The 23,569-nt window shown below is 39.7% G+C and overlaps 1 protein-coding gene across 2 annotated transcripts in view; it reads right to left on the bottom strand.

Moving 5' to 3' along the window:
- LOC124605750 (protein disulfide-isomerase TMX3) overlaps positions 1-22,994 on the bottom strand; it is a 185,566-nt gene extending 162,572 nt beyond the window's left edge. The window contains exons 1-3 of one of the 2 annotated variants that reach the window (XM_047137631.1): positions 22,762-22,994; positions 22,617-22,665; positions 3,666-3,705 (exon numbers count right to left, since the gene is read on the bottom strand). In XM_047137631.1, the coding sequence (XP_046993587.1) occupies positions 3,666-3,705; positions 22,617-22,665; positions 22,762-22,804 (132 nt within the window). In that variant the 5' untranslated portion in view covers positions 22,805-22,994. The remainder of the gene's footprint in view (positions 1-3,665; positions 3,706-22,616; positions 22,666-22,761) is intronic. The other variant, XM_047137632.1, reaches the window with a different exon arrangement.
- Positions 22,995-23,569: the final 575 nt, after the last annotated feature.

Genomic DNA, 23,569 nt, shown 5'->3' with positions numbered 1-23,569 from the left:
GTCTCACTCCCTTCCCAACCACTGCTTCCCTTTCATGCTCCTCGACTCATTCTCAGCAAATTGTCATCTGCATAGGATTATTGTAATTTTAGTTTATCTATAATTACTTTTCTGCTGTTAATTTCATGTACTGACTCATTGCATGAACATGGAGATTTGCTCCTCAATTTGGTCCTGCGGAACTAAACATGTAAAATAAAATAGCAGATGAAAATAGGACAAGTGAGAGGCTTCACAAGACAGGAGCTAAATTTGTTAATTTATGAATGATATCAATGAACTGATAATATCTGTATATTCATGAGCAATTAATTAGTTACACTTAATGTAAACATTATTATGAATTCAGCTCAAATGAACTCTGAGGAATAATCTCATGTCGCAGAGCAACTTTCCATCTACACAATTTTGTGGAAGTATTTATCGAGATGGAGAATCTAGATACCATATGATACAAACATGCTCAAAAGTCATGAGTATTAGGTTGGCAAGTCTGCTCTGGAACAGGATAGTGTGTACTCTATGTTCAGTAATCTTTATAGACAACTTGGTGGCTGTCATACAAATATAAAAAGCTCAACAATGGTTGTGCATGAGTTGGTATGTAGCTCGAATTGTCTCTCTCTCCCTTCTATGGAAAACATCTAGTCAGCAATTGAATTTGTGTAGATAGTACTAGGAGCTCTATGAACAAAGCCATGAAATGAGGTCAATAAGAACCTCATGGCAAGGAGATCTGTTCAGGACTGTAAGGTCCGATACAATGATGTTTACACTATCCCGTCCAAGAACTCAGGTCTCCAAAACTTGCCCACTACTAAGAATATTTATTTTCCATGTCATCTTGGCCAGTAAGTACCCCTGGCAAGTACACTGCTTGCCACTAAAATTGCAACACCATGAAGGCATGCAACAAACATCAAATTGGCATAAAGTGTACCAAGTGCCTGAATATGCAAAAGATTAGCACTTATGTGTAACCACAGATGGTAGGTAGGCACATTCTTCATTCGAAAGAATATGCAGTTGGCTTCTCCTTCAGAAATCACATTTGAATGTTCATTGGTTCTGAGGGGATCATGTGATAAGGAGAAATGTGTACCAGGACATATCTGCATTTGGGATGGCGGTCATTGTGGAGATAAAACAGTTTTCAGTTATATTTTTTTTTCCATGCCAGTTGACCTCCATGTTAAAGCTGCTCGAAATAACCGGTTTCTGAAATGATCAGTTTTTCGTTATTTTATTCCTACTATTTCTTGTAATAAACATAGAAATCAAACAAAGATTGAAAAACTTTGACTCAGTTTTAAGTTATGTAGAATCAAAATAATAAATGAAATAGGCAAATAAAAGAAAACTTAGTCCATCCACCATTTGCTGCTTTTCTTGAAACATGATAAGTAATTGAAGAACTCTATCTCTCCTGTTAATTTGTTCATTTTCAATAGCTACAAGGACACACAGCCATATTATATAGACACAGCCAGCAGATCAGCTAGTTTCTATTTTTAACTATGAATGAATTAGGTAACATCAGATACCCACTCCCTCCACTATAGTGACCTATTATACAAAAGTTCCTGCTCCTTCCGCCTTAAGTGACCAATGATAACAACCAACTTTTAAATTGTTACATAATGTCATGCTCAGTGAATAGCAATGACAAAATGTAAGCAACTCAACACTGTGAAAGCACAACAGTAGACCCAGAAGAAAGCTACTGTAACTATGGCCAAAACATTTGATTGACCAGTATAGTTTTTACATTGTGATGCGGTATGGCACTAAGAAAACTTAATATGTCAACTAACTCTGGCCACGGAAGCCTACACAATTATACGAATGAACTGTTAAGTTTTTTATTTATTACTGTTACCATAATTTCCTTTCTGTTTTATTATTTCATAGGAATGGCAGGCAAATCTTTAATCTTTTAATCGAAGAAAAAAAAAGAACATTGTACTTCACTGCTACATCACTTTGTAAAAATATTTCCAGACTAGCATTAGTGCCATTCCGCAATGTAATGAATGTCCAGTGATGAGAGCGAGAAACTACCGTATAGACCGGGGGGGGGGGGGGGGGAGCGGGGGTGCAAGTCTTGCACAATGGACTTATACGCGCACCTTAAGCCACACACGACAACACAGATGCTTTTGTCTCAGCAGTGCTGTCCCTATTCTAACACCATGTGTTTGTTGCTCGTGTCTTTCAGCATTGTAATTAAAATAGCAATGATTGCTTTCCCCCCTATCCTATTATAATGCAATATTTGAAACCAACGCAAATTTTACAAATAAAAATTAATTAAAAAAGTGTTTTTAAAAATAAAAAATTTTTGCACTGCTGCTATGGCTAATTGATATTTCAGTTTTTTACTCATTTATTAGTAAAAAATAAAACACACACCTGTTGTAACACAGATCACACAAATACCAAAAAAATACTAATATTTTAGTTGTGAATAACTGGTATCTGTATTAACTGGTTGGTTTTCCCATCCCTAATCCAAACACAACAGTCATGGGACTGTGGCCTATCAAGATTGCAATTTATTACTCCGTAACACTGCTTATAGCATTTGTTGGGATACCAAAACTGTCACATGAATATGGAATAAAGGGGTTTAGGAAAACTGTACTCAAAGCCATGCAGGATCTCAATGGCACGATGTAACTAGTGCTCCAGAAGACAAACATATGGTTTGCTATGTCAATAAGACAAGTCAGGAAGTCTTTTACAAAAACGCAAGTATCCACACGGGCAGTGTGACAACATCTGGAGCACCACAGACTGTCAGCGCAGCAGCCACTGTTACCACTTCACCGTATGCGGTAGCAGTGAGACGTGTGTTGACAGATGCATGCTCAACAACACTGGAAACAAGAGGAGCACAATGTGGTCTTTTCACAAGAACAACAGTTCCCCATCATCACGTTTGATGTATCCATGCATGTAGGCTCCAGAGGAGAACAAACATTGGCTGAGTGTATTTGTCAACATCGTAAAGGCCTAGCACCTAGCATGACGGAATGGTGTGACACTGCGGACACAACATGGTCACTTCGGGTTTGCGCAGCCAGTAATGTAACAGTGTTACATTCGTGGCGACTTAAGGCTGGTGGCTGTGACCTATCTTTGAGGACTCCATGACATATTTCAATACGTTAACTGAAGACCGCATACTGCCCCTTTGTGCTGACCTACCTCAGTATTCTTTATTCCACTATTTCCCTGATTAGCACTTTCTCCAGATCTCTAGTCTACTGGAAACATCGGGTTGTGTAAGAGACTGGCATGCCACTACTTGCCTGCCACTAAGATTGATGAATTCTGGCATGGAATGATATACTTTTATCTGTCATCTGAGCTCAGCTCCACTCAACACCCAGCCAGGTCAGAGGCACTGTTACTGCCAAAGGTGGCAGCTCTGTTTACTGCATTTTGCACACTGTGTTCCCAAAAATCAACTACAAAGAGAATCATATATCCCTCCTACTGTACTGCAGATACAGAGTAAGTAAAACTTCACTATTCAGTATCATTCTTCGTGTCACAATTTTAATGGCCAGCATTGCAGTTTTTCTCTATTGATTCAATACATTTAAAAATTTCTATCAATAATTATGACATCAACTTAAGACAAATATGCAGAAGCTCACCATTACTAGCCACTGGCCATCTTTCCGAACATCCAAAAATCTGGAACATATTGAGAACTGCTTAAAGAAGAGAATAATCATAAGTAAATGATTACAATAATATATATTCATGTAAAACATAAAATACTCACCAACTGGAAGTTGAGAAAGGAAAAAGCAAACCTACTTTTGAGAAACAAAGGTTCCCCATCTGACAATGGAATCAAAAATTACTGATAACAAAACTAACAGGGATTAGTGGCATCTTAGATCACAACTGTGTTAGTAACAGGGTGGACTCCTCCAATACGAGACATTTAACATTATCATTTTTTATTTAATTCTGTCAGCATTTCATGTACATACAATTCATACAGCACAATATTAAATTAATAGTACATGTCAAGGTTACAAAAAATTTATTTCAGTACATATGGAGTTTAAACAAGGGGTAGTCAAAGTTATTATCACCACAAAAAATTAAGTAGTGTTTTCTCTCTTTTTTTATGTCTGCAGTCCTGGTACACACGGAATAACCACATCACAATACTGTAATATGCCGCTACAGAAGCGAAATTAAAAATAGCACAGGCCATTGATAAAGTGGATTATTGCGTAGTAATCCATTCAAGAGAACCATACTGCAACAATCCAGGCTGAGTTGTTTAAAGGGTACAACAAGAATGCATCATCATACAGTAATTAAGTGAGGATACTTGCATTGTGATCAAACAGATCTGGATGTGGACAATCAAAATGGGTGACCAACTCTCTGTGAAGTAATGAAATCACAAGAAAAGCAGAGGCCTTCATGCTGCAAGATTGACATCTCACAATCAAGACAGAAGTGGAAAAAGTGAAAATCCGTTTCGGATCAGTTCTAGCACAACATAATATGTCATGGAACATTACCCAATGGATTCTGTGACTTCTGAGACCCATTCAAAAGTCCTGCAGTACCGAGGAGGCAGCTGGGTAGATATTGCAGCTATGACATGACAATCCAGGTGACTTCTGTAGCTGCTGAATCACCATGGTGTCTGCAGGATGCAACATTATGATCTTGATACAAAAGAGCAAAACAAGCAATGGAAATATGTGTATTCACCATCTCCTAAATGGCAAAGAGCCAACCACCATTTGATACAGTAATGCTTGAGTGTTGGAGACCACCAAGGTTTGAAGCACAGCCATTTATTTCTCCTATTCCATACAATAATTTGTAAATATGCAAAAAATAGTGACTTTTCTTCATATGTATATCAATGAACACCATTCTGAAAACAATTACTGTGACAAACACAGCTTGCTCTGTTTGTCCACAATACCCAGAAGGCTGTAGATACCAGCAACCAAGCTTATGCCACATTTCTTGACTTCCAGAAGACATTCGACACAATTTCGCACTGTCACTTAATGAACAAAATGTGAGCACACGCGATATCAGACCAGCTTCCTGATTGGGTTGAGGAATTCAAAGCAAACAGAAACAGTATGTCATTCTTAATGGGGGGAAATTTTCAGACATTAACTTTGGGCACACCATAAGGGACTGCCACAGCTCCATTACTGTTCACAAAAGGTATATAAATAACCTTGTAGATAATATTCGGAGCTCTATGAGACAGCTCATAGATGATTCTGTTGTGTACAGAGAAATCGCAACACTAGGAAACTTTAGTGAACTGCATGAAGATCTACAAGATGATCAGTGCTTGTAGAAGGGACTGGTTTCTAATCCTCACTGGAAACAAATATAACATTCTCTGCACAACTATGTGGAGATACTCATTTTTGTACGGTTACATGACTGCTGAACAATCACTGAAAGCAGTCACATCAATTATATACCTGGAAGAATGTATATGAACAGATTTAAATTGGAACAACCAGATAAAACTATTCACAGTAAATATCAGACAGTATCACACAATATATCCTACATTCCAATAACCCTCCTGAGCTCCACCTTCGTTGGTCATTGTCCCCACCCATCTAGCCCCTGCCCTGTCTCCATCCCAGCACTAGACAGCCCTATATTCCACCAATGCACCCAGTATTTTACTTCTCTCCTTTTCCACTACTCCCCTCCCCCAGTCATCTAACCTCTTGGCTGCACTTAGTGGCCCTACCCTCTCTCCATCTCATCCTTGCACACTTCCCAGCAGCGTTTCACTGTCCCTCACCCCCACCCTGTTATTCCTCCCTCTCCCTGCCCCAGCCTCTTCCTTATCCCCACCTAGTTGACTCTACCACCATGTGCTGCCACTGCTCATAGTTTGGCTTCAGCTCCCAGAAATGTGGTCATGTAGGTGAGAATTTGAGGAGATGGGACCTGGATAAACTGAAAGAACCAGAGGTTGTAGAGAGTTTCAGGGGAGCATTAGGGAACGATTAACGAGAATGGGGGAAAGAAATACAGCAGAAGAAGAATGGATAGCTTTGAGATATGAAATAGTGAAGGTAGCAGAGGATCTAGTAGGTAAAAAGACGAGGGCTAATAGAATTCCTTGGGTAACAGAAGAGATATTGAATTTAATTGATGAAAGGAGAAAATACAAAAATGCAGTAAATGAAGCAGGCAAAAAGGAATACAAACATCTCAAAAATGAGATCGACAGGAAATGCAAAATGGCTAAGCAGGGATGGCTAGAGGACAAATGTAAGGATGTAGAGGCTTACCTCACTAGGGGTAAGCTAGATACTGCCTACAAGAAAATTAAGAGAGACCTTTGGAGAAAAGAGAACCACTTGCATGAATATCAAGAGCTCAGATGGAAACCCAGTTCTAAGCAAAGAAGGGAAAGCAGAAAGGTGAAAGGAGTATATAGAGGGTCTATACAAGGGCGATGTTCCTGAGGACAATATTATGGAAATGGAAGAGAATGTAGATGAAGATGAAATAGGAGCTACGGTACTGCGTGAAGAGTTTGACAGAGCACTGAAAGACCTAAGTCGAAACAAGGCCCCGGGACTAGACAACATTCCATTAGAACTACTGACAGCCTTGGGAGAGCCAGGCCTAACAAAACTCTACCATCTGGTGAGCAAGATGTATGAGACAGGTGAAATTCCTTCAGACTTCAAGAAGAATATAATAATTCCAATCCCAAAAAAAGCAGGTGTTGACAGATGTGAAAATTACCGAACTATCAGTTTAATAAGTCACGGCTGCAAAATTCTAACACGAATTCTTTACAGACATATGGAGAAACTGGTAGAAGCCGACCTTGGGGAAGATCAGTTTGGATTCCATAGAAATGTTGGAACACGTGAGGCAATACTAACCCTACGACTTATCTTAGAAGAAAGATTAAGGAAAGGCAAACCTATGTTTCTGGCATTTGTAGACTTAGAGAAAGCTTTTGACAATGTTGACTGGAATACTCTCTTTCAAATTCTGAAGATGGCAGGGGTAAAATACAGGGAGCAAAAGGCTATTTACAATTTGTACAGAAAACAGACGGCAGTTATAAGAGTCGAGGGGCATGAAAGGGAAGCAGTGGTTGGGAAGGGAGTGAGACAGGGTTGTAGCCTATCGCCGATGTTATTCAATCTGCATATTGAGCAAGCAGTAAAGGAAACAAAAGAAAAATTTGGAGCAGGAATTAAAATCCATGGAGAAGAATTAAAAACTTTGAGGTTCGGCGATGACATTGTAATTCTGTCAGAGACAGCAAAGGACTTGGAAGAGCAGCTGAACGGAATGGACAGTGTCTTGAAAGGAGGACATAAGATGAACATCAACAAAAGCAAAACGAGGATAATGGAATGCAGTCAAATTAAATCAGGCGATGCAGAGGGAATTAGATCAGGAAATGAGCTGCTTAAAGTAGTAAATGAGTTTTGCTATTTGGGGAGCAAAATAACTGATGGTGGTCGAAGTAGAGAGGATATAAAATGGAGACTAGCAATGGCAAGGAAAGTAGACGGTACATAAAGTACCCACCACCATACACCATAAGGTTGCTTGTGGAGAGTAGCCATCTATTTTGGGTGAATTTTGAACACTGGGAAGCCTTACATCACAACACAGCAAATCTGCAAGAGGAGACAATGTGTTTCACAGTTTAAGGCTCATCATCAAATACAAAGACTTGTTGAACCAACTGACTAAGAACAGAAGAGAAGCATCATCAGTCCTATCAATTTGTAAATAACGGAGATCCATAGAGAATGACTAAACACTCGACAAAACATGAATACCAGAGGACTACATCAATTTATGAACACAGCATTCTTTGCTCCACTATGTAATTATTTGTACTGCTTGTAACTGTGCATGAAGTCCTATGTAAGAGCCTGTTACTGCTTTTGTGTAATGTTATGTACTCTGAAGTCAGATATTAAGCAAATTGCTGAATTTTTTCAGTGGGCATGCTGAATCACAAATCAGATAATGAAGCATTCCTCAACCATATTTCCTTTTGAGTTGAGGCAGTGTCTCATGTCGATGAATGCCTGTAATGCAAGACCCCATATTTCTAACCTATATTTTCTCTTGGAAACTTACATAATGACACCATACCTCAGTGGATTGAACATTTCTGTACCTATGGAGGAGAACACGCATCAAAAATCAGAAGCACTGAGTAATTCATTGGCGCACACAAAAGAAAAAAGCTTGCTAGCTTTTGGAGTTATCCTTTGATGAGCTAGAGGAAAAAAAAAAAAGCACACACACACACACACACACACACACACACCTATGCTTCTATGTAGTGCCAGCTAGTCTAACAGTGTGAATGCTATGTTGCAGCAGATGGACTGGCTGTGGTGGGGGTGTTTGTTTTGGGGCGCAAAAATAACTATGGCCATATGTACCTATGTCAGAACCATAGAACATGAAAAAAACAAAAATAGTTATAAACGACTACACGTTAAACCCAATCAACTGAAGTAAAGGCAGCCAAAAACAGGAACTTGGCGAAATGTCCAAAAAATATGCCATAGAGTAATGGAAGCCCTGAACTAAAGATTAAATATCCTTCGCCATATTGCTACGATGGATGAAACGTGAAACACGGTCAATGGCTCGCACTAAAATGGCTGATAACTCAGATAGCAAACATAAATGAGAATGTAAGTAGTTAAAGGAGGACATTCTGTCAGGAAACAGCAAACCGTCACAGGTTGACAGCAATGAGCACAAAGTGATGGGGGAGCACCTACTTAACAAATGGCAATGGCTAAAAAGGTAGTGCCCAATACACAACCTGTCTAAAATGATCTCATGGCGAGATAGGGCCAAGAGGAGGTCGTCCAAGCCGCTGGGAGGGGCTCAATTCCTTGGAGCTTGCTCAGATGAAGGGAAAACCAGTGGTGCTGCCAAAGTGACACCACCTGCTGACAGACAGCAACACAGAGCTCATAGGAGGGAATGGAAGAACACGAAGGCCGAGGTACAAGGACTGCAGCCTTGGCAGCAGCGTCAGTGGCCTCATTTCCTATCAGACTTAACTGACCAGGAAACCACATAAACATCAGAGTGGCTCCGTCAAGAGTGAGCAAGTGACAGCTTTCCTGGATCTGCTGCACTAAGGGATGGACAGTGTGAAGTACACCTAGGTTCTGAAGGGCAGAAAGAGAGTCGGAGCATATGACACAAATCAAATGCCTGTATCTCCGGATGTACTGCATGGCCTGATACAGGGCGAAGGGCTCTGCTGTAAATACTGAGCAGTGTTCTGTAAGTCAATACAAAAAATCGTCAGTGCCAATGATGATGGTACACCTGACACCACAGTCAGCCTAAGAGCCATCAGTGTACACAAAGATACTACCCCGAAGTTCCGTGCAAAGGTCGTGAAACTTGCGGTGATAGAGTGGAGCTGGAGCAGTGTCCTTAGGAAGCGTGACATCTGCTGTGCAGCGAGCTATGTTAATTTAAGTATTAACTGTATATTTCTTACTTGTCACTTCTTCTTCCGTGTGTTTTTGCTTTTAGGAAGCTGTAATTGTCGAGTGCTAGTAATAGTGTTCCATAGATTTCGTGTTTGTTTTGAATACAGTCAGAGAGAGTCCCTTTAGTCAGCCATAGTGCCAGTAGTGCTAGTGTGTTTTGAATACAGTCCAGAGACAGGTAGTGCTATTTTCATTGTTTTCTACAAGAAGTGTCTAGTAACCACAGTTTAGTCAACTATCAGACGCCTTTAGTGAATTAGTAGTCTAGTTAAAAGTTGATTAACTCTCTACAGTAAATTGATTTCTTAGGATGGATAGGATGTGTGACTGCTGTGTACGGACACAGGAGGAGCTGGCCACTGTTCGCGAACAGCTGAACATGTTGATGGCCGTGGTCAGCCGTCTTCAGGCTGCTGCCTCTGAGTGTAGCAGCAGTGGGGAGTCTGGTGCGTCGCATGGTACACGCCAGGTGTTACATGCTTCACTCACTGTCCCTGCTGTCGGGACATCTTCGCGAGTACCGGGCATGGTTGGGCCACCCTCTCCCCAAGGGGAGTGGCGGGTTCAGCGGCGTTCGCGGCTCACGAGGCGGAGGGTCAATGTGGAGGCTGGCCGTGTGGCATCGCCCGCTCTGCTCTGAGTGGACATGTGGCTGCTCCTTCAGCAAGGTCCGAGCAGGCACACGGGGGGGAGGGGTTTATTAGTGATTGGGAGCTCCAACATTAGGCGGGTGATGGAGCCCCTTAGGGAAATAGCAGAAAGGTCGAGGAAGAAGGCCAGTGTTCACTCTGTCTGCTTGCCGGGGGTCTCATCCGAGATGTGGAGGAGGCCCTGCCAGCAGCGATAGAGAGCATTGGGTGCACCCCACTGCAAATTGTTGCTCTTGTCGGCACCAATGACTCCTGCTGTCTGGATTCAGAGGTCATCCTCAGTTCATAGAGGCGGTTGGTGGAGTTGGTGAAGGCGGAAAACCTTGCTCGTGGGGTGGAATCTTAGCTAACTATTTGTAGTATCATTCCCAGAACCGATCGCGGTCCTCTGGTTTGGAGCCGAGTGGAAGGCTTTAACCAGAGGCTCAGACAATTCTGCGGAGATTTTGGATGCAAATTTCTCGACCTCCGCTATCGGGTGGAGAAATGTAGGGTCCCCCTGAATAGGTGAGGCGTGCACTACATGCAGGAAGCGGCTACAAGGGTAGCGGAGTACGTGTGAAGTGCACATGTGGGTTTTTTAGGTTAGAGAATTACCTCCCTAGGCCCAACAAGACGCCTCCTGAGACGTGGCAAGGTAGGAGTGGGCAAAATGCAACAATATTAATGTGCTAATAGTAAACTGCAGGAGTGTCTATATAAAGGTCCCAGAACTGCTCTCATTAATAAAAGGCCACAATGCCCACATAGTACTAGGGACAGAAAGTTGGCTGAAACCAGATGTAAACAGTAATGAAATTTTAAACTCAGATTGGATTGTATAACGCAGAGACAGGCTGGACAGTGAAGGGGGAGGCGTGTTTATAGCGATAAGAAATGCAATAGTATTGAAGGAAATTGACGGAGATCTGAAACGTGAAATAATTTGGGTGAAGGTCACGGTTAAAGCAGGTTCAAACATGGTAATTGGATGTCTCTATAGGCCCCCTGGCTCAGCAGCTGTTGTGGCACGGCACCTGAAGGAAAATTTGGAAAATATTTCGAGCAGATTTCCCCACAATGTTATAGTTCTGGGTGGAGATTTTAATTTGCTGGATATAGACTGGGAGACTCAAACGTTTGTAACGGGTGGCAGGGACAAAGAATCTAGTGAAATTTTTTTAAGTGCTTTATCTGAAAACTACCTTGAGCAGTTAAACAGAGAACCAACTCGTGGCAATAACATATTAGACCTTTTGGTGACTGACAGACCTGAACTATTTGAAATAGTTAACACAGAACAGGGAATCAGCGATCATAAAGCGGTTACTGCATCGATGATTTCAGCCGTAAATAGAAATATTAAAAAAGGTAGGAAGATTTTTCTGTTTAGCAAAAGTGACAAAAAGCAGATTTCAGAGTACCTGACGGCTCAACACAAAAGTTTTGTCTCAAGTACATATAGTGTTGAGGATTAGTGGACAAAGTTCAGAACCATTGTACAATATGCGTTAGATGACTATGTGCCAAGCAAGATCGTAAGAGATGGAAACGAGCCACCGTGGTACAACAACCGAGTTAGAAAACTGCTACAGAAGCAAAGGGAACTTCACAGCAAACATAAACATAGCTAAAGCCTTGCAGACAAACAAAAATTACGTGAAGCGAAATGTGGTGTGAGGAGGGCTATGCGAGAGGCGTTCTTCAATGAATTCAAAAGTCAAGTTCTATGTACTGACTTGGCAGAAAATCCTAAGAAATTTTGGTCTTATGTCAAAGCAGAAGGTGGATCAAAAAAAATGTCCAGACACTCTGTGACCAAAATGCTACTGAAACAGAGGATGACAGACTAAAGCCCGAAATACTGAATGTCTTTTTCCAAAGCAGTTTCACAGAGGAAGACTGCACTGTAGTTCCTTCTCTAGAGTGTTGCACATGTGACAAAATGGTAGATATCGAAATAGATGACAGAGGATAGAGAAGCAATTAAAATCGCTCAAAAGAGGAAAGGCCGCTGGACCTGATGGGATACCAGTTCGATTATACACAGAGTACGCGAAAGAACTTGGCCGCCCCCCCCACCCTTTCTTGCAGCAGTGTACCGTAGGTCTCTAGAAGAGCGTAGCATTCCAAAGGATTGGAAAAGGGCACAGGTCATCCCCATTTTCAAGAAGGGAAGTCGAACAGATGTGCAGAACTATAGACCTATATATCTAACATTGATCAGTTGTAGAATTTTCGAACACGTATTATGTTCGAGTATAATGACTTTTCTGGAGACTAGAAATCTACTCTGTAGGAATCAGCATAGGTTTCGAAAAAGACGATCGTGTGAAACCCAGCTCATGCTACTCGTCCACAAGACTCAGAGGCCCATAGACACGGGTTCCCAGGTAGATGCCGTGTTTCTTGACTTCCGCAAGGCGTTCGATACAGTTCCCCACAGTCGTTTAATTAACAAAGTAAGAGCATATGGACTATCAGACCAATTGTGTGATTGGATTGAAGAGTTCCTAGATAACAGAACGCAGCATGTCATTCTCAATGGAGAGAAGTCTTCCAAAGTAAGAGTGATTTCAGGTGTGCCGCAGGGGAGTGACGTAGGACCGTTGCTATTCACAATATACATAAATGACCTTGTGGATGACATCGGAAGTTCACTGAGGCTTTTTGCAGATGATGCTGTGGTATATTGAGAGGTTGTAACAATGGGAAATTGTACTGAAATGCAGGAGGATCTGCAGCAAATTGACGCATGGTGCAGGGAATGGCAATTGAATCTCAATGTAGACAAGTGTAATGTGCTGCGAATACATAGAAAGAAAGATCCCTTATCATTTAGCTACAATATAGCAGGTCGGCAACTGGAAACAGTTAATTCCATAAATTATCTGGGAGTATGCATTAGGAGTGATTTAAAATGGAATGATCATATAAAGTTGATCGTCGGTAAAGCAGATGCCCGACAGACTCATTGGAAGAATCCTAAGGAAATGCTATCCGAAAACAAAGGAAGTAGGTTACAGTACGCTTGTTCGCCCAATGCTTGAATACTGCTCAGCAGTGTGGGATCCGTACCAGATAGGGTTGATAGAAGAGATAGAGAAGATCCAACGGAGAGCAGCACGCTTCGTTACAGGATCATTTAGTAATCGCGAAAGCGTTACGGAGATGATAGATAAACTCCAGTGGAAGACTCTGCAGGAGAGATGCTCAGTAGCTCGGTACGGGCTTTTGTTGAATTTTCGAGAACATACCGAGGAGTCAAGCAGTATATTGCTCCCTCCTATATATATCTCGCGAAGAGACCACGAGGATAACACCAGAGAGATTAGAGCCCACACAGAGGCATACCGACAATCCTTCTTCCCACGAACAATACGAGACTGGAATAGAAGGGAGAACCGATAGAGGTACTCAATGTACCCTCTGTCACACACCGTCAGGTGGCTTGCGGAGTATGGACATAGATGTAGATCTAGGCCCAGGTGAATACAGACTGCAGCACAAAGCGAAGGTGTTAAAGGGTTCACACCCATCGGGAAAGTGGCAGCTAGCGTGAAGTGAAGTTGCCAGAGAGGACGGGTGACCAGGCATCGTAGACAAACGGTATGCAAATCTGCTGAGGAGAAAGTCACGGTGGTATAAGTATTGAGATGGTGTAAGAGGGATGTATGCGGACAGGCATAAAGGAAACACTCAGTCTAGTTTTGAACAGGCACAGGACCGGTATAGATGGAGGAGGGTGGTCCGATCCCCTTCCCAGGAGGTACTACTGAGGACACACAGGATATTAAGGGATTGCATATTCCAGGCCACCAGGTATGTCACATGAGAGGACCAAGAGAGTTTCCTATTGAGGAGGAGCACAAGGAATTTCATAGTTTCGATGAATGGAACAGCAACAAGCCCAAGATGTAAAGATGGTGGGAGAAACCAATTGTGCCACCAGAAATTCATAGAGATGGTTTTGTCAGCGGAAAAGCAAAATCCATTGTTGATGCTCCAAGAATAAAGACAATCAAGACATCGCTGAAGATGCCACTCGATGAGACAGGTCTGTGGAGAGCTGCAATAGATGGCAAAATCGTCAACAAAAAGAGAGCCGGTGATGCCCAGTCAGAGACAGGCAATTATAGGGTTAATGGCGATAGCGAAGAGGATGTCGCTCGGGATGGAACCCTGAGGCACACTGGTTTCCTGGATAAATATGTCCAACAAAGCAGAACCCACATGCATCTTGAAAACTTGGTCTTTTAAAAATTCCTGAAGGGAACAGGGCAGGCGGCCACCGAAGCCCCACATGTAAAGAGTACGGAGGATAACAATTCTCCAGCAGGCATCATAGGCATTCTCCAAATTAAAAAGCACGGCCACAATCTGAAATTTCCACAGAAAACCATTCATGCCATGGGTGGACAAAGTAACAGGATGGTCAACTGCATAACGGTGCACTCTAAATCCACACTGTGCAGTCATTAGTAAATTGTGTGACTTGAGCCACCATACCAGCCAGGCATGAATCATATGTTCCATCACCTTGCAAACACAGCTGGTGAGAGAGATGGGGTGGTAGCTACGAGGTTAAGTAAATTATTATCCACAAAATAGTTATAAAATTTTATTGTGAACAAACAGGAAACTTAAATGAACATCATTTTTCAACATAGTCTCCTTGCATTTCAACGCACTTGGTCCATCATTGTACAAGCTTCCTGATGCCCTCATAAAAGAAGGTTCTCGGTTGAGCTGCGAACCAGGAATGCACCACTTCTTTCAATGCTTTGTCCAAGGCAAATTGACAGCCCCTTAATGCCTGTTTGAGTGGACCAAACAAGTGATAGTCAGAAGGGGGCAAGATCGGGACTATATGGAGGATGATCCAGTACTTTAAATATGAGTTTCTGGAGCATTTCAGCAGTGTGGGCAGGCGTATGCAGACGGGCATTGTCGTGAAACAACACAACACCTTTTCACAGCAATCCTTGGTGTTTGCTTCAAATTGCAAGCTTTAGCCTGGCAGTAAGCATTTCACAGTAACACACACTGTTTACTGTTGTGCCTCTTTCCCCATAATGTTCCAGTACTGGACCTTGTGTGTCCCAAAAAACCATAAGCATCAGTTTTCCTACAGATGGTTCAGTCTTGAACTTTTTCTTGCATGGTTGAATTTGGATGTTTCCATTCCATACTCTGCCGTTTACTCTCCAGCTAGTAATGATAGATCAATGTTTTGTACCCAGTAACACAATGCTACATGCAGTTACAGAGTTACGAATTCTGAAATTTACTAGGAATGCTGCACAGTAAAATGTAAAATGGGGACATCACCATCATGATTCAGTCTTTGGGTGCTGACGGTCAGTTCAGCCATTTAACTCTAGGGTTGTTTTGGGAAGTTCACATACTGTGCGTACTCTACACTTTACCCAAATAACCCATAAAGGAAGCTGTGTTAAAAATGACATCAAAGTTCTTGTTTATCCATTTTAGGGAGTATTAATCAATGGAGCATTTTATGGTTATTGTGGGGGTGTCCAACATTCCTCTGCCTTTTCCCTTGATTCTGTTACAGGTTTTCGGAGTCAAGTTAAAATTATTGGTAGACAAAGAACTATAGCTATAGTGAAAATTTTATAACTTCACTTCCCAATTCGTTGGATTTAATCAAATGCAATTGCCCTTTTACTAAGATTGTTACGAGTCATTCCATGTCAAATCAACACACCTATTTTACCTCACCCTCTTAGATTTTGCTGAAAGTTGGTATACTTATAGTGGGCACTGAGACTAAGAAAAATACCAAATTTCAATATTTTATCTCAAACCATTGCTGAAATATGGCTATGTAAACTTTTCAAAAAACCAGCCAAAAATGTGTGAATGGACTTTTTTAAAATTGACCTAGGAGCTGCCCTAATTGAGAACTGGGAAAGGTGTCATTTTGCAGCATTTTGCATCCTCTTTCCAGGGATATACAACAAAACATAGCTTCTAATTAATAACCTTTTTCAAAATACTAATTAATATTTTGATTTAATTTTAATTTTTTTACCAAAAGTACCTAATCGAAAATTTTCAAAATATTTCCATAACTACTTCATACTATTGTAAATCACATGGCAAAATATAAATCTAGGATGATGATGGGTTCATTGTTAAAAAAAAATTATTCCGGACTCTTGTTTTTCACTAACGGCCCTACTTTGACCAAATTGACCTTTAACAAACAGGAATTTCTTTAAAACATACTGAAAGGTAAGTAAAAAAAGTATTAGAAATATCAAAACATCACCTTATTAAACCAAAACTAATTAGCATATTTTATAATTAAGTTGATTGCTTATTTTAATTTCATAAAACTTCACTAACAGTATATTAACCGATATAACAAAGACAAGAAATTGAGCATTTAACTACAAACTGAAATAAAGTATGAATAAGTACAAGTATTTACATAACAGTTCTGGTCCATGGTGTTTGAAATGGAACTATTAAACAAATTAAATACATAATGCTTGTTTCTTAGTAACAGGTATCTGTACATAGCTAAATTTAACACAATAGGTACTAACAATAATTTTGAAACAACTTTCTATAAAATATACATTAACACTAACCTGAGACAAAAATTAAGTTTTGAGTTGAGAGCAGTTTCCCAATACATTGTCTTGGAACTTCACATATTACGTTTTAATAAAGCTGACTGGGTTTGGTTTACATCACTTTCATTAAGAATGTATGTTCTCCCTGTTGGAGTAAATGGATTCACTTTTGTGAGAACATCCACAACTGACACCCACAGGACATCTGCATGCGCAGGATAAGAGAATGACTTAGCTGGTCCACATGGATGAAGAAAAGTTATTTTCACTTCCTCAAGTTCTTCGTTTTTTTCTAAAATGTACCCAAGCCACCAGTTTCTGCCATATACAGTGGTGACATAGCCTGAGACATCTTTTAACGTCAGTTTGTCTGGTGATGTAGTTACTTCCCTCTCCCAACTCTGCATATCACCTGAGAAGTATTTCACTATTAATTTTGATGTAGTGTCGGGAACGAAGTGTGAAATTGCTGTGTTCCTTTGATTGTCAATGCCTCTTCAAGTCGGCTTTTTAAGAATATTTCTGAAGCAGCGTAGTCTTCTTGAGTGGAATGTGCAAAATTAACATTTGTGATATTATCTACTGCCAACTCAAATAGATCTCGTGCGGTTTGGATCTGATTTTGGTATGGCCTTTGCAAACTTGCACGAGCTGCCAGTCTCTTTACTGAACCCCCTACTCCATCACAAGGCCCTTTCCCATGTGCTGTGGCGGAAAAGTGCCACTCAGCTTTTATGTTGAAGTCTTCCTCATTAAGGCAAAGGTTCAGGAAGTTTTTCTTATTTTTATACTGAGCGGCAGAACCATCAGAATAATAGTATATCTTTTTTGGAATCTTTTGAAATATATTTGTTAGATATGAAATTAGCTTCTTTTGAAAGGTGTAAACTGCAGTTGTATTGTGCTCCAGGCAATCAGAAACAACGACAAAGCTCATATGCTCAATTTTGTCTTCCTGTTTGTAATATATAACAAAAGGATGAATGGTAATCTGTTGTCTTGTCCAGTGGTAACTCTGAGCTTCATCCTGTAGAACTGTACTATAATTTTCTGAAAAATCACACATGACAACAAATTCAGATTCCATAAGTTTTTCTCTTGTGGAGTTAAGGAATGTTCATTGTTGCTTGGCAATGAAGTCATGCCGAATAAAAGTCGGCATCTTACTACAAAATAAATCTATGAATTCTTCAGAAGTTTTCTGAACAATTTCCAGATTACATCGGTCAACTGATATCCACTGTCGGAACTGAACTTGTTCAATTAAGTTTTCATGAAAAGAGTCTTTTAAGCCTTTCAGACCAGAATTTTTTCTGGAGGAAGGAAAATTTTTTTAAATACTGTAATGGACTTGGATGATTTTTTAATGATTTTAGAAGCAACATTTATAAAATGATACGTTACCATTTTTGAAAAAAAAAAAAAAAAAAATTTTACACATTTGTGTACACTGGGTCTCAATTAACACCGAAATCATAGCAGACAAAAATAATTTATTTAAACATTACACATAAATTTGGAATCATTTACACACAAAATACATGCAAAATTCACCATAGTTTTAATTAAAAAATTAAATGAGTCAGGAATTATGTTCATTATGTGGTTCTAATTGACATGAAATGAAAGAAAACAGTTTTTTCCTTTGACAAACAAAGATGAACATTACATTTTTCACATTTTATTTATGAACGTCTCTTGCATTCCGGAAATTTGCACCTGGTAGGCAGTGCACCACTTTCATGAAGAGCCAAGTGTTGCATTCCATCAAACTCAATCTCTTCAGGAGGCCTAGTTTCTCCTCATCTTTGAACAAGTGTATCTGGAGGTGTGGCAGATGGTTGGCCTCGTTTTCTATTCGAGGTATCCAAACATCTGCTACAGATGGCAGTATATATAGGCCGAACTTTATAGAACTTGTCTTTATTGTCTGCTGGTATAGCCATGTTGTTAACAAGATGTAAATTTGTTCTGAGTTGGAAGAATCTATTTCTGGACATACTGTCCAAGAATAATTGCATTTTCAATGTTGTGTCCCAATATATTCAGACTCTAGGAAATTTTAGAGTTCCCATAATTATATGAAGCTCAAGCAAGATTTGGAGTTCCGCTGGTGTAGTTTGTTTGAAATTGCTAATTGTTCCACTCTGCAAGGCATATAGGTTTGTCATATCAGCCATAGTACTGAGCAGATAATTGGTAATGTACTTGCTGAAATACGTTGAAGGAGAAAGTATTTCCGTTCTTCAATACATTGTTTCCATTCGTGATATGAATCCAGTATAGAGAGAGGACAATGACGCCACTTGATGTCTTTTTTTCTGACAAAATGTATTTTACATCACTGAGCTCATTGTTGGTAAGTGGATCACTGTCTTGAATATCACTATTGTTGTCACTGCACACACCACTTTCATTATTTGCAGTTGACTCATCATTGGTTTCTTTTGTCAGCCCCCCACTCTGACTTCCTTCTCTCTTGAAGTACAGTAGGATTCTACATCAGGAAATGATTCTTCATCTGATGATAAATCGATATCTGACACCTCTCCATTCAGCAGCATCTCTAAAATGGCATATCCATCTTGCTCAATGTTGAAATACTGTTTCTTTGACATGGTCAACAGAACTGAAATATTCACAAATAACAATATCAGCAGTGGTATTTTCCTAAAATAATAATTAACAGTAGACCTAATGACATTGTCATCAACTGGAGCTTCAATGCTATGTCTATTTTCCTAATTGTTGCTCATAACAATACCTAGTAATACAACATACTTCATATGTTTTGAATAAATCCCAGTCAAAACTCATACAATCATCAGGATAAAAAGAAACTGTTCCAATAAGCACTTCATATGAAGGAAACACAAGATACTCAAAGTTACGTAAAACATTGTTCTTGAGACCTCATGGCTACAATTGTGCACACAGAAAAATATCGCTTCTTTTTGTTGACTAAAACAAATGATTTTGAAATATTGATTGTTGTAATAAATAAATCGAACATTCTACAATGTTCATGCAAAACAACAATACTGGTACTCAACTATAATGTGGGTTATAGCTTATCAAAGACTACCAGGTACTGTCGAGGTCACAAACTGCTCTGCACTGCTACATTAACCTGTTGATATGTTTATAGCACTGCAGAACAGGTAGCAGCACTTGTGCATGGTGAAAAGAATGAACATTCACAAATGTGTACATCAGCTCCAAATTGAGGAAAAATATTTCTATTGCAGTTAAGATGTCATGAAAATTAATGTATACAATTGTAACCACAGGGTCTGAAAGGGTTAAAATTTTACGTACATGACAGTTTCTCCTGGGCAGTATTCAAAGTTTCCCATGTTGCAATCAACTAATGATGGGTTGCAAAGCATTTTTGCAATGCACTGCTTATAATTGTTTAAGCTGCTGTTTGTTACTGTATTTAGTTTGGCTTTTTCTATCATTAATTTTATGTTTTGGTGAGTTGTGCACATGCAGACAGTGTGTGTGCCACTCCGGCCAGCTAATACACGATGTTTTGGTATAAACTCAGCAAATTTAGAGAAACCTATTTTTATGTTTGGAAACTTGTCTTTAAAATGCTTGTAAGCTTCTTTAAGGTTACACAAAATAAGTCTTTTTGATATTTTTGTTTTATTTCCATTTGTTTCTGTAATTGTCTCACAATCTTTAATACCTGGCATTGCCCTGCTAACTTCATCATTTTCATAAAATGAATGTACAGTTTTGACAGTTTCTGTTAGTAAACACTTCCCTGGTTTTGGGTTTGGACCTTCCATGAATCCTTTCTCTTTCAAAATTATTTTGGACTGCCAAACAATGTAATTAGAAACATAAATTCCCTCATCTTCCTGACACTCCATTTACAGAATTTTTAAAGTTTCTTTCTCATCAGTATCTGACGAAGTTTCAGGAGCAACAAAAAGTTTACGTGTCATTGATGAGATTTTCTTCACGTAATGCCTAGATGTTAGTTTTCTCTTGTCAATTGGGGACTCACCTGGTTCTTGAAGTGTTGTGTTGAATTTTTTAACAGCTACTGAAGTTGGAGTGAAGTCAAGGTCTTGGTCTCAGATGATTATCTCTGATCCAGAAGATTCTTAACACTTTCATCACTGATGGGCTGTGGTGTATTTTTCAATTTGGTTACATCTTTCCTACATTTATCAGGAATCTTGGCACCACTTGGTATTTGAGGAAATAATTTGGGCATCCATGTTGTGACATTTCTCTTTTTTTTTCTGTCTCTAATATGATGATTTGACTTCTTCAACGGATTACAACACTGCACTCTTACAGCACTGCACTTTTTACTTGGTTCCATATTTATACAAAAAACACTTATAAAGTGTCCTTCAATGTATAGATTTACTTGAAAATGAACTATTATATTTAATAGATTCAGACTGGTCAACACAGAGGTAACAATTGATTTGCACTAAAACCACAGTGCACAATAGTGCTGTCTGTACACAAAGTCTTAGAAGGTAACAATGCAGACTACATCATTTCAACAATGGCTCCAGTCTCTGAATTATTGTACAGACATCAAGCCCTATGTATACGGTCCTCTACTGACGTACTACCTTAAAGGTCAGTTTGGTCAAACTAGGCCCGTTAGTGAAAAACAAGAGTCTGGAATAATTATAAGTACACCAAATTTCAGCTAAATCTAAGGTAAAATTTTTATTTAAAGTGTGTTGATTTGATATAGAATGACTCTTAAATCAAAAAAGCAGTATCAATTTTCAATTTACTAGTTCAAAAAGATCTAATCTGCATACATTCATGAGATAAACTTTTGTGCATTTAGTATTAATGTAATGTATCTTTCTGAAAATACGTTGGGTGGATACCTACCCGATCCACCTTTGAACATGATTTGTTCCCAGTCACAGAATGAGGAACTCAAATTAGTGTCTTGCCTCACCTGGAAAAAATTCTGCATATACCTGCTCCAGCATAAACACTATAATTAGCAGTGAAACCACAAAAATAACAGGAGAGCGTACTTCATGTTCAGTGATAATTGGCAAGGTTCACTTTCACTATAACGTTATTAATGTGACATATTGCTAATTTACTATATCTCCACATTCCAGCCGCAACCCCCCCCCCCCCCCCCCCCCTCAACCACTATGGGATGGCGCATTATTGTGATGCAGAATTCAATTATCAGCAATGTTGGCACGGACACAAAGCCGCAACCCCCCCCCCCCCCCCCGCGCGACCATTTTTGTGTGTTTGCTCCATTGGAAGCAAAAGAGGGAAATACTTCAACGCCCAAGCTTGCTGCAGTAATTTTAAACTGCAATATTATACGCTAGCCGCTGTTGGTACAGCTTAATTGAACGCGTGTACCTTATTTTGCTTACAAAGTTAAGCCAAATTGTACAAAAAGTTTATCATCACGTTCAGCTCTTATCGAATACGATAAAAACACACAACTCTCACAAAAATTAAAATTTATTTTTGCAGCGAAGACTAAAATTGTCGCGTGTTTCTTCGACGAAGCTACTTTTAAAATGTCGAATATTTAGGTACAGTCAGTTTTTTTGTACGCACATTTCGACTGGTTAACGTTCTTGAGAATCCACTCGTATCTACACAACTGTAGTTGGGCTGACAAACGCAATGTTCGATGAAACTAGTTACTTTTGTAAAACACGTGGGCAGATTTCGACACTAAGTTTCATATTAAACTATACGCAAGGATGCATGTCAGATCAACTACAAGTATATGGCCTTTTACATGGCAAATTATAACAAATCTAGTCTGTTCAAGCAAGTTACATGCTGAAACTTCAACACCTTACCTATCACTGAGTTCCAAAACACGTGACGATTCTATCACATTTATATAACCTGGCGAAGGAAGAAAAAAATATATTATAGCTACATTTTTAATATTTGTGGATGCATTTAAAGTTGTCAGGCGAACTCTCTGCAAAAGTATCTTACCAAAACAGAGCAAAATTAAAACTCCCTTCAATATGAACTTCATTATTGCAATATATTTCTGTAAGAAGAGGATAAGCCTTCGTCATTGTCTATATGACATAGCGTCAATGTTCTCTTTTCGACATTTCCCTTTCACGGCCCTTAACACTGTTTGTACATAATCACGCAAGCCTCAGATAGAATTTAAACTTCCTACACTGCTGTCAAATACCACAATCGACTTTTGTCGTTGGTGGACATACGATCGACATGAACATTCCAGTGAGTGAATCGTCTAATTTGCATACAGGTATTTGTTAAATGCACGCCGCACATTACCCGAGCCGTGAAAGTGTGCGGATGTCATCTCATTCTCGTCAGTGCACATGTAGGAACAGGACGAACAGTAGATTTCGCTTTGGAAGACATGTCTAACCTTACGTCTACCTCACCGAGGAATGATATTTGGGAATTATAAAACGATATAATGATTTAATATTCAGGTCGCTGTCACTATTGTGCTGATTTCTTATGTATTTTGCACATAACGCGTCACCTCGAGAGACGTGTCTGCGAGGTGGGACAACGAGCGCTTTAACTTCGTAAGACAAAGTACGTGCGGAGGCGTTGTACATGTTCTGTGGAACGTCGCCCGAAATCAGAAAAGCACTGCGGCCATGGAACAAGGGCCAAAGTCGAGTATGTTGATAATTATAGTCTGTTTAGTAACCTTGGTCTGTCAGTAAACTGGGACGCAAGCAGGCTTGTTCACACTCTCAAAACACAGCAATGTCATAGGGTGAATATTTGGACTGTTTCACTGTTTTGT

Source organism: Schistocerca americana, chromosome 3 (assembly GCF_021461395.2).
Source record: "Schistocerca americana isolate TAMUIC-IGC-003095 chromosome 3, iqSchAmer2.1, whole genome shotgun sequence".
Lineage (NCBI taxonomy): Eukaryota > Metazoa > Arthropoda > Insecta > Orthoptera > Acrididae > Schistocerca > Schistocerca americana.
Note: the sequence above shows the minus strand (reverse complement) of the source record. Positions and strands in the feature narration are given on the sequence as shown.